This window comes from Coregonus clupeaformis, chromosome 29 (genome assembly GCF_020615455.1).
Source record: "Coregonus clupeaformis isolate EN_2021a chromosome 29, ASM2061545v1, whole genome shotgun sequence".
Taxonomy (NCBI): Eukaryota; Metazoa; Chordata; class Actinopteri; order Salmoniformes; family Salmonidae; genus Coregonus; species Coregonus clupeaformis.
In genome coordinates this window covers 60,389,058-60,401,116 of record NC_059220.1, presented here as the reverse complement: position 1 = coordinate 60,401,116, position 12,059 = coordinate 60,389,058, and the positions used below count along the sequence as shown (strand labels likewise).

The 12,059-nt window shown below is 45.1% G+C and overlaps 1 protein-coding gene across 1 annotated transcript in view; it reads right to left on the bottom strand.

Moving 5' to 3' along the window:
• Window positions 1-2,354: 2,354 nt before the first annotated feature.
• nrp2a (neuropilin 2a) overlaps window positions 2,355-12,059 on the bottom strand; it is a 63,446-nt gene continuing 53,741 nt past the window's right edge. Inside the window, 3 exon segments of the mRNA XM_041855669.2 lie at window positions 2,355-4,784; window positions 4,975-5,034; window positions 10,944-10,976. Of these exon segments, the coding sequence (XP_041711603.2) occupies window positions 4,468-4,784; window positions 4,975-5,034; window positions 10,944-10,976 (410 nt within the window). The 3' untranslated portion in view covers window positions 2,355-4,467.

Genomic DNA, 12,059 nt, shown 5'->3' with positions numbered 1-12,059 from the left:
CCCAAAGCATAATGTTTCCACCTCCATGTTTGACGGTGGGGATGGTGTTCTTGGGGTCATAGGCAGCATTCCTCCTCCTCCAAACACGGCGAGTTGAGTTGATGCCAAAGAGCTCGATTTTGGTCTCATCTGACCACAACACTTTCACCCAGTTCTCCTCTGAATCATTCAGATGTTCATTGGCGAACTTCAGACGGGCATGTATATGTGCTTTCTTGAGCAGGGGGACCTTGCGGGTGCTGCAGGATTTCAGTCCTTCACGGCGTAGTGTGTTACCAATTGTTTTCTTGGTGACTATGGTCCCAGCTGCCTTGAGATCATTGACAAGATCCTCCCGTGTAGTTCTGGGCTGATTCCTCACTGTTCTCATGATCATTGCAACTCCACGAGGTGAGATCTTGCATGGAGCCCCAGGCCGAGGGAGATTAACAGTTATTTTGTGTTACTTCCATTTGCGAATAATCGCACCAACTGTTGTCACCTTCTCACCAAGCTGCTTGGTGATGGTCTTGTAGCCCTTTCCAGCCTTGTGTAGGTCTACACTCTTGTCCCTGACATCCTTGGAGAGCTCTTTGGTCTTGGCCATGGTGGAGAGTTTGGAATCTGATTGATTGATTGCTTCTGTGGACAGGTGTCTTTTATACAGGTAACAAACTGAGATTAGGAGCACTCTCTTTAAGAGTGTGCTCTTAATCTCAGCTCGTTACCTGTATAAAAGACACCTGGGAGCCAGAAATCTTTCTGATTGAGAGGGGGTCAAATACTTATTTCCCTCATTAAAATGCAAATCAATTTATAACATTTTTGACATGCGTTCTTCTGGATTTTTTTGTTGTTATTCTGTCTCTCACTGTTCAAATACACCTACCATTAAAATTATAGACTGATAATTTCTTTGTCAGTGGGTAAACGTACAAAATCAGCAGGGGATCAAATACTTGTTTCCCTCACTGTAGCCCTCACACAGACACAGTGATTACAGAATGAGTAATGACCTGTGCGTCCACTACTGGCCCTGCCTTCATCTCCATTGCATAACAGTAGAGATTAATTAGCTGTGTGTTGGATACATTTCCTGTTGCGACCCTCAAACGGGGCCTCTCTCAATCTGGTCCTATCAATTTACAGATGCTTTGAAGGCTGGTCTGGCCTGGTGCAACGTTAGAAGCGAGACGTCTCTCTGATGTCAGGAAAGGAAAAGGCCCCTGTGGAGTATTCCTTTTCCAACAGATAGAGAAAAGGGAAAAACATAATTTGGCAAAAACATTGTATTTTTTTTAGTGTTAAGAACAGAGAGCACCCCAACCCAAACCAACCCCCCCCCTGGGATCAATCAAACTTGCTTGCTAGGTAACAGATGGTGGTGCGCTCCTCTGTTGGTTCGGGTATTGTGTTTAGGGACCATAATTGGGCCGTTATGTTGCACCGCAGAGCGTGCTAACAGCCACGCACCCACTTTGACTGGGTAACTACATGTCAAGGCTCTGAATCACTGGTTGTGGAGCAGTGGATGTTACACCTTCAGTAAAGAGCCCACTCAGAGCGGAGCAATGGTTCCCAGGAGGTAGCTAACAGTGAATGCTGTCAATCCATTGTGAAGGATATGAAAAGTTATGAGACATTTACCTTTTTGGTCTGTTGTAATAATTTCCCCCTTCAAGGGATATTTTAGCAAATTATGTAATTTTTGAACTTTCCCTTTAAATTCAATACAAGGTCTCTTCATATTATGACTGTATCCATTTTCTCCCTCTTACCAATACCAGCCAATGAAATCCTTGAAGTCACGGATATGTTGCACGCCATACCTTCTGGTTGTGTTAGCGTTTAGGTATGAGGGCTGACATGGCTAAACAAAACCATGTGTAGGAGATGGGGAGCCATGTAAATGGAGGAAGCAGAGTAATCATGTGTGTGTGTACGTCTGTGTGTTATTGTGTGTGTGTGTGTGTAAGATGCTGGGCACTTCAAAGCTTTGATGTTGGAGCTCCTAAATAAGGGCGACTAGAGGTCCGGGCTAATGGGACGCCATGGAGAGATGAGAGGAAAACTGTGGCTGGCTGACACTGTGTGTATGTGTGTCTGTGTTCATGTTTGTGTTTGAAAGCCTGTGTGTGTGACCTATACAGAGAGTTTGTCAATACAAACGGTGTACAGTGTGTGAATAGAAATGTGCCTGTGAGGGTGTTTGTTACAGTGTACGAGTGTGTACATGGCTATGGACCATACAATGTACTGTGTGTGTGTGTGTATAAGCTGAGGTTACCTCAGTATCCTCATACTAACAACCCATCTTAAACTCACACAAACCAAGACAAACGAGCACATCCAGGGATGACCACCTACACTCTCTGTATGGTATAAATCCTTTATTAAATAATCATAATAACAATATTAATAACAATCATAAAAAGAACATTTCTGTACAAAGTCCCCAAGCAACAATTAGGTCTAACCAGTGTCAGGGTGGTCCTTGTGAGGTTTAGCACCTCTCTTGCCCAGAGGGGTGAGTTTGACCCATTCTTGCCCAGGGAGGTGCGTTTCAGCCCCTCCTGCCCAGACAGATTAGGCTACTGTTCTGTATCTGTAATCTGATATGGGCTCCAAAGGCAAGCTGGATCACAGAAGCTCCAAGGCACTTGGAAGAGAGTCAGTGGGGTCCAGTGATGAGAGCCTCTGGGATAGGAGAGGGAAGGTGGGTTGGTGGGGTGTAGGGGATAGACTCTACCTCACGGCCCAGCGACCCCCCCAACAACCGGGGCCTCTCGGTCAGCACTAGCCTGGGTCCACTCCAGTGCATCCAGACGCACACAGCCCTATACATGCCCAGCATTTCATCAGAATGACCGGGATACTCCGTCTTCGGTGTGTTGATGTGTGTGTGTGTGTGCTAGCATGTGCACGCTGTGTATGCATGAGTGTGTGTGACAGTGTGTGTGAAAGTGAGAAGTCTGAGGTACAGCGGAAAGATTTACAGTTCTCTTTCCTTCTCCTCCTTCACAAGGCTAGAGAGTCCAGAGGGAGCCGATGTGTGTGTTTAAATCCTCCTGATTTACCTCTCCCCATAAACCTGTGTCCCGTTAAAACTCCAGCCTCACCGTGACAACACAAAATGGAGTCAGAGTGTGAAAACAAGAGCAACAAACATCAAACGAGGAGAGCACGAGTGAAGAACCATGACAACAAGACCACATTGGTCCACTCTGAGGAAATGGTGTCCTTCCATTGGTATTTCCTCTACTAATCGCTGACTTAAAGCTCAGATGTGTGTCCACTGTCCAGTCAATGGTCTAGAATAGATATATTTAAAAAAATATATGTATCCCACTGTGCGTTTTATCGTTCATTTGTTCCTCATCCAACACACAGAGAACATTGTCCCCGGAGAGAGGTTGATTTAGGATATAGGTTCTTTATTATTATTTTATTTATTTTTTGTTCTCATTTGTAGATGGCTATTCAGTGTCTGCCTGGATTTCCCAGCAATCCATGGGTTGCACTGACCAAAACCATCTTCACCTTAACCTTTTGCTTCACCTAACCACAGTTTACTGTAAACACGTCCTTCGACCTTCTCTTTGATACAACCCACCGGCAACAACAGCCTGAAACTAAATCTAACAATAAACTCCTTTGCTTTCTATCTTCAACAGAACACGTTTAGAACAGAACATGACTAGAACCCCCCCCCCTCCTTCCCCCATTCCCTCCTTCTATCTTTATCAGCATTCACAGGCTGGCGACGGGCCAAAACGAGAAAGAAAACAGATAAGGTCGGAACAAATAACAAAAAGACATACACCAAAGACAGTGCTTAGTCTAAAAATACCACAGACCTGTCAGAAAACAGGGTGGAGAACTGAGGCTGATGTGTTACAGAGACGCAAGAGTCTAACTGAACAAAAACGCTTCATAAATAATTCACTTCACTAGGTTCTAGGCCACTGTGTCCATGTGATAGAGAAACACACTTTCTAAGCACTAAATGATCACCTGTCTAAGGCGTTGTCTGTGTCAATGAGTTTAGCCTACCGTCTTCCTAGTTTAAAAACTAGACCTAGAAAACGATGATGTATTTATATGGAGTTCTCAATTTTTTGGGGGGAAAAGTAGGTATTTGCGGCTTGATATGTGTTGATATTTGATTTAACACCCCCCAGCAATGGAACAGTCCGCTATAGGGACCGCTCTGGGATATCCCCAGTCCTTCCCTCATTGGTTTTGGTCCAGAAAACCCCACCCTGGACTGCACTACTTTGAGTGAAGCATGGGGGGGAGGGGTCTCAAGATCAGTCTAAAAAGTGGCTTTTCCCCAAAATGTCCTTCCATCTGGCAGGTGTAGTCCTTCAGCTCAGAAAGGAAATTCACGGTCCAAGCAAACCAGAGAAAACAAAGGAGAAGATAATCTCCTCAAAATGTCCGCCTCTCTCCTTTCCTCTACCCCTCTCCACTCTTTACTATTTCTCCTCATGCCTCGGTGCAGCAGCGCTGCTGGTTGAGCTTCACCTTGTGCTTGAGGCCGTCGTACAGCTCAAAGTTGTAGTTCTCCAGCGTGGTAGAACTACGCGATGACAGGCCACCGTAGGAGCATGTGCAGTAGAGCAGCAGGCCGGCGCACACAGCGCCCAGCAGCACGCCCAGGGAGCTCATAACGATGATGGTGACCAGGATGGGGTCCAGCGTGTACAGCCACGAGTTGTCCTTCTCCGCCGAGGAGGAGACGCGCGTCTCCGGTGGCTCGGAGGACGGGGCGGCCGTACTAAACTCCTCAGGGAACGCCCAGCCTGGACGAGAGGAGGAAAAGAGAGAGAGAGAGGGAGAGGCAGGAGAGAGAGAAGAGAGAGGGAGAGAGAGGGGAGATGAGAGAAAAAGAGAGATGCATGGTTATTAGAAACTAGGCATTTTTTCACATTTGGAAAAATGTATTGTAGTAATGGACACATAAAATACATTGTAGTTGATGGACGCACTTACCTCCATCTAACTGGTTCCTGCCATTAAAAAGTCTGCTGTCTCCAAACTCTGGTCTCTTATCTATGAGAGAAGACGATACAACAGAATGTTTTTTCAACGTATGTACAATGGCAAGCATCCAAACAGTACATTTTAGTTTCATGCAATAATGTAAACTGTCTATGTCAATCTTCCTTCACTGTAATTACTAATTACACTAATTAATTACTATAATATGTGATGGGGCTGCTAAAGCCCAATGGCATACACACACATACCACAATGTTTAAAAATATCACTTTATTATCACAGATCATACTATATTCATCACATTCATTTAACTATTTCAAACACACTTTCCACATAGCTCACAAAGAGGTGCAAAGCCCAAGTAAAGTATCAGCAAACAATTGTACCATCATCATCATCATCATCATCATCATCATCATACAAATAGATTATGCATTGAGCTCACAGATAATCAAACACAGTTCCCTCCTGGCTTCCACCCACTGCATTGGGATGTGGTGTGATCATCATGAGATACCAATGAGTATCATCACTGAGAGTGGTGCTTAGGACTGCTCAGGCCTAGCCCTCCACCTCGAACTCCCAAAACTCACCCCGACGCTGTTTTTGAAAACGGCACTTTAACTTCAGGTTTAGTTTCATCCTGAGAGGTGTGTGTGCAACACTTGGCATATGGACAAGGGTGGGAGTAAGTGCTTGGCAAGGAACACCTTAACTGGAGCCCTCAACGAGAATCATTAATATTGTCTCCAGGGGCAACTGCTGTTGGCTGCTGGTGTGTGTGGGTGGGTGCAGTGTGTGTGTGTGTGTGCCGGGGGAGGGGTGCGCGTGTGTGCATGTGTGAGAGAGAGTGTATGTGGGTGTGTGTGTATGCGTGAGAGAGTGTGTCTGTGTGTGCAGGAGATGGGAAAAGAGAAAAGTGCTTACTACAGCCTAAATAAATGTTATCGCTCCATTACCTAATTAGAGATATTAAGAGCTTGGAGCGGAGCTACAGTGAGATGGACATAGTGTGGGTTCCCAACCCCCCAGTTGATTTAAAAGCACATTGCGAGAGGGTGCCAAAAAACTCCTCTTCACTCTGAGAAAAGTACAACTAAAAAGCCTGATTGCCACACACATTCACCTCACTCAATGGAAGACTCTATGGCCCTTATAGCCCTCTTCAAAACGCCCAGATAATGTAGTGGCTTCCACAGAAATTTTCTATTTAATTCTAACCCAAACACATTCGGTTGTCCTGCTTAAAGGGACAGTTTATTCCAAACTCAACGTTTGTCAGATGCGTTCAGACCTGGGAATTGGTCTTATGTTGAGATAAGTTCACATCCCAGGCCATCGGTTGTAAATGGAAGCACCATCATTTACTGATTTTCTTTGGTGTTTATCTTTTCCACTCATTCGGGTTTGAGGCATATAAATTAGCTGGATCTACACAACTATGGGACGTGGACTCATCTTGATATTAGACTACTTTTGAGATCGGAACACGTCTGACATATTTGGTGGTTAAATGGCTTAAATGGGCAGGTATTGAGCTAAACTACCTCTGGCTGTACAATAATGGTGAGATATATAACTGTTTATCATTAACGGGATAGTTCACCCAAACTACAAAATTAAATATTGTTTTTCTTCCCCTGAAAGCAGTCTATGGAATCCATATTTAGGCTTTGTTTACATGGCCACTGTTTTGTAATTTGGGTGAACTTCCCCTTTAAGGGCCATCTGATTCTCACAGCTCTACATAACCACTAACAAACCAACTTAAATATGTGCTAACTATTATCATAATTGGGTCTGGTCCCATTTTAAACATATTTCCAATTCTCTTGGCCACCAGTTTTTATATCATTAGATTCTTTGCCATTTTGTTTATGCCCTCAATGTTCTAATGAGGGATGCATCCCGCTAGCATCCATCTTAAGTTATTGGGAAGCATCGTTTATATTTTGTCTCTGGTTTCCATGATGTTTTGGAGCATTCTCAACTAAGAGTACACGCAACAGAAGAAAAAAAAAAAATGGCTTCCAGCTGTTTGAGAGTATTGCATAGAGTTGGATAGAGGGCTCACTTGCCACATGTTTTCGCATGGGTGGCGCCATTGACGACTTTCAACATTTTGTTGAAAGTCGTCAACTGGGTGGGACTTCCTATGGGTTAAGGACAGACCCCAGAATCCAATTCCCGTCAGCCAACAAATTATACTGAGCAAATAATTGCAATGATAGAAGAGCCCTCAATCTAACTTTATGGAGTATTGTGAGATTTAGTCAAAGTATAAATCAAGAAGAAGGTAGTGATAGTGGACAGCTGTGTCTGTTTACGACCGTTGAACACAAACACATATTCACATTGAGAAAAAAAACGCCTCTTCCACTTGGCTTTCACTGGGGTTTTGGTTTCCAGTTTGTGGCCACAAGGAACAAATAAAGTGGCTGGTGTGTGTTGAATGGAAGGGAGTGGATCTCTGTCATCGAACACACCCGGGAACCAAGATAGAACACAAACAATGTGGGAATGAGCATTTATCACTGATGATGATGTTGATGACATTATAAAGACAGGGACTCCGCTCACAGACTGACTGAGGGGTAATATTCAATCAAAAGCTGGATGTGGGGTTTCCGGTGTGGGACTAAAATATTATTCTTGAGCTGCGTGATTGAGATTAATTCCACAGGTCAATAAGAGTGACACAAAAAAGCTCAACTTCATATTCAAACATGCTTTCTTGCAACGCAAGAAGAATCCTATATTGTCTTACATAACCCGGTCCACTCACAATAAACAAAACATATATCATCGTTACAGTGTATCTATTTAACATCTCCTTCAGTAATAGTAACACTGACATCTTAGCAGCCTGTCCTGAAGCACTATCTTTAGAATGAAGTCGCTCCTGTAGCGCACCCATTGTCTCTGACTTTGTAACGTTCCCCCTCCTCTCTCTGTCTCTCTGTCTCTGTCTCTGTCTCTCTCTTCTCTTCTCTTTCTCTCTCAGTGTTCCAGCAGAGCTGTCAGTAGAACAGTATCTCTCGCTTGTCTGTTTGTGGTCTGACAGCGCTGGAGGTTTTACATTGCTGAACCACTTCACCCACACCGGGCCGGGAGGTTAGCCCACACTGAGTGTGTCCATGCTGGCGTGATTCCAGGAAGCCCAGGGGGTAGGAACCAGAACTACAACCACTAGTCCTGTAAGGCTGGAGATTGGGTTTGAAACGAGCCACTCATATAGATGGCTTGATATCTCTCTGAATCACATCACCACAGCTTGAAGTGTGAAATGTCAACGACCAAGTCCCCCATAAAAAACAGTGACCAAAACTACATCCATAGTCCGTAGACAGATTAAAGTTATAGAAATAGTGTTAGAAGAGTTAGTCTGTCAACAGTAACATCCACTGCTGATGAAAGCAGGACCCAACAGAAAATGTCACTGTCAATACCACTCCGATCCTTGTTCCCCGTTGCATCATCCATGATCCATGTCATCAAAAGGGGAGGGGTTTAGCTTTAAGCCCCGCCTCTTCCTTTCAGCAGAGGGCATATTGTTGGTGGCCGTGGTTGTCTAGCCTCACGGTGAGCACGGGCTCCGTCCCTGGAGCGGCTGTTACCGGGTTACTGGCTGAGGACTGGGAGTACTGAAAGTACTGGGATTGGCTGTGGTAGGCCACCGAGAGCTGGCTCTTCTTCGCTGCCAGCCTTCGTCGATGGCAACAGAGCACCCGTACCAAGATGGCCACTGCCAGGAGTATCAGGGCACCCCCGGCGGCCACGAGGTAGTACCAGAGGGTGGGTATGAGTGGCAGCGCCAACGTGTCTACTGTGGGGTCACTCCCGCCAGGAACACCTCCCCCTGGTGGAGAGATAAGGCATATGTTGGCTCGGGGGGAGGAGAGAGGAGGCAAGCAAAGCACATCCAATGGACTGCTTTGTTTTTGTGTTTTATTTCTCCCCTGTGGCTTTCCATCACATGAACAGCAGGCATACGAGCACATGGGCATGCACAAGCATGCCGGCTCAAACGGAAAAAAAGTATTCATCACAGATAATGGCTAAATTAAATCAAATGCATCCAGGGTTTTCTTTATCTTATGGCTGAAGCTTGGGTTGCAGTCGATGGTGAGAGAGGTGATTTTCACACCAAGAGCAGTAGAGTATAGCTACGGATTTTCAATTAGTCTGGGGGGGGTTGAATTGATCCAATGCTCCAATGAATAAAGCTCTCATGTAATAATTTGGTGTGAAACAAAGGGCATGATAATTAGCTGTAACAGAACGGATGCACGCACACACACACAGATACACACACACAAGAGACCCACTGGACAAAGACGTCTGAACAATGCCCAATATGAATTGATACCTAATTAACTTGTCAACAAACATCAATTCAGTTTGTAAGCAATCAAATCAAAGAGGTTTCAAGCCCTGTGGTCGATTTATGATTGAAACCTGGGTTGGATCAAGACACAAACTGTGTAAATTGTTGACTTTTTGTAAATTCAATTGAAAAGTCACCTTGATGCAATGTTACGTGACTACGCTGATAAAGTAAAATAATTTTGGCCCAATGAGGAGCCACTACTTCCTGTTGGTACAGGAAGTTCCAATGCTCCACTGACCAATCATAAGACCCCATGGAGCCTAAATAGAAATGTTCTGGATCCTTCTCTCTTTAATTTGGAGACAGTGATGGAATTTGTGTTTGGCAGGTTCATGTGGATTTCTTTGGAAGACACATTGCCCTGTTCTGTTCTAGTCTTTGTTTTCGTTGCTCTCTTGGCCAGTTCTTTCCTCTTCAAGCCAAGAAGTATCTCAGTGGAGACCCACCCAACACCCCAACACAGCTCCTCTACTTCAATCCTTTGAACCCTTCTCACATTCTTTGCGCAATCGCCCTAACAACGTCTTTCAAGGCTTAAGCTCTCCTATTCATACAGGTCTGGTATGTGAAATCATATGCTGACAACAGTTTCCAAGCACTCTTTGGTCTAAGCTAAGAAAATGGACCAAAACCATCAGTTCAAGAGCCCGAGAGAAGGAACGGGAAAGAGAGAGAGAGAGCGAGAGAGAGAGAGCGAGAGAGAGAGTCATACAGATGGGGACAGAGAGAGAGAGAGAATTAGAGAAAGCGAGAGATAGCTGAGAGACTCCATGTACGGTGTAGATTTGAAGCCACCCTGAGTTTTCGACCATGTCACATAATTACAGAGGGAAATGGTGCGTGTACCTGCCACTGCACTGTGCACACGCTCATTAGACAGAGCTGAGAGGATGAGAGAGACACCGGCGTCGCAGCTCAGTCACTCTATTTGATTACTTTTCACTAGGGAGTGTGTGTGTTTTTTGTGTGTTTGTGTGTGTGTGTGTGGTGTGTGTGTGTGTTTTTGTGTGTCTGTGTGGGTGTGCGTGCATGTGTGTGTGTATGACTCTGTGTGTGTGTGAGAGTCTGTGTGTGTGTGTGAGAGTCTGTGTGTGTGTGTGGGTGCGTCACGGTGGAGGAAGAAATTGCACACATCACACACACGCTCTTATCTTATTAGAACCAGCAGCCAAAAACGCTATATCAAGCAATAACATCAATCCCCTATAGCTCTCCCAATATTTCTATTGAGGCAGACAGTTATTTTAAAACCATGGATGTCAAAGCAATAGCCTGAATTTCTCTGCAATAAACTGGATTCTGCTGGATTCAGTGGGCTCTGATGTCGTTTGATGATGTCTGGATGCTGATGATGATTTTTGGAATCGTTTGTCACCAAGGCAGCATTAATCAAGCGGCGAACACAGCTCTTGCACACCCATTTCTATTGGTTGGACCGGGCTTGTCACATGGGTGCCATCAAGCAAAGCTCCCATGAGCCAAAGCTGTACAGTGCAGCGCAGCGAGCAGGAAGCAGAAACATATGCACAGGAAGTGACATCATTACACGGCTAAAGGGGATAAAACTCACCTGTCATGTCAGGAGGGAAGGCAGCGAAGGGTTCTGAAAGAGAGAAATAAAGAAAGAAACAAGACTGTTTATAACCTAAATAATAGCTAGGAAAGTCAGCCAAAAACATTTAGACAAATTGTTGAATTCGGATTCAATTTCTGTTGGCACTGATATCACTCTATAGCCTATTGACAACTTTCTTAGTACTGCAACTGAAAAGAAATAGAATGAAAGAGCATGTGGGTATGTATGTTAATGGGGTAGAATGTAATGTCAAAGAGGGTGTGATTGTGAGTTGGGAGACTTGGAGGCGACTGTGTGAAGTTTGAGTCATTCAAAGTTGTTTATCGGTGGAGTCCAGTTAAGCTGGGGAAGGTTGCTGCCTGGATGGCTGACTGCACACACAACGTTCAGCCTTATTGACTTGGAATGGCAACAAAAAGAATGGGGGCCTGTGAGAGGGGAGACTTGGGACGTGGGGCCTTTTTGGCGGTAACACCAATGTGCTGTGAACAAACTCGACTGCGCTGGTTGATAAGAGCACTCCCAGCATGCCTTGGGAAGGAGGAAGAAGGAGGAAATGGGTAGAGAGGGGGAGAAGAGTGGAGGCACTTCCGCACCGGTTGACATAGGAGGGACGGGTTTTCATCTTTCATCTCAGAACCACACTACCGTACACAAGTGCACACGCACACTCACTAACACACACAACCCCCCCCGCCACACACCCACACACACAGCCCAACTCTATGGCCCGATGTTCAGATTTGGAAGTTAAAGTAGATGATGGCAGGTTTTTGGCTCGGAACCCACGGTCTGTCTGTGATCTGTTTAAGACCTACTCCTAAACCCCCCTGCTCTGGCTAGATTAAAAAGCCCAGCTCACTCACACACACACACACACACACACACACACACACACACACACACAAACACACACACACACACACCAGCGCAGGAGCTATTGCTTTGACGGCTCTGGAAAGCTCTGTTTACAGATACGAGAGGAAAGGAGCCGAAGATATCTAATGAAACATAGATTAGCATGGTGGGGCCCACGGGGCGTTTATGGCCTACTTTCTATTCTTCCTTTCCTTTTCTGGAAGAGGAATAACACTCCACTCTTTCGTTCAT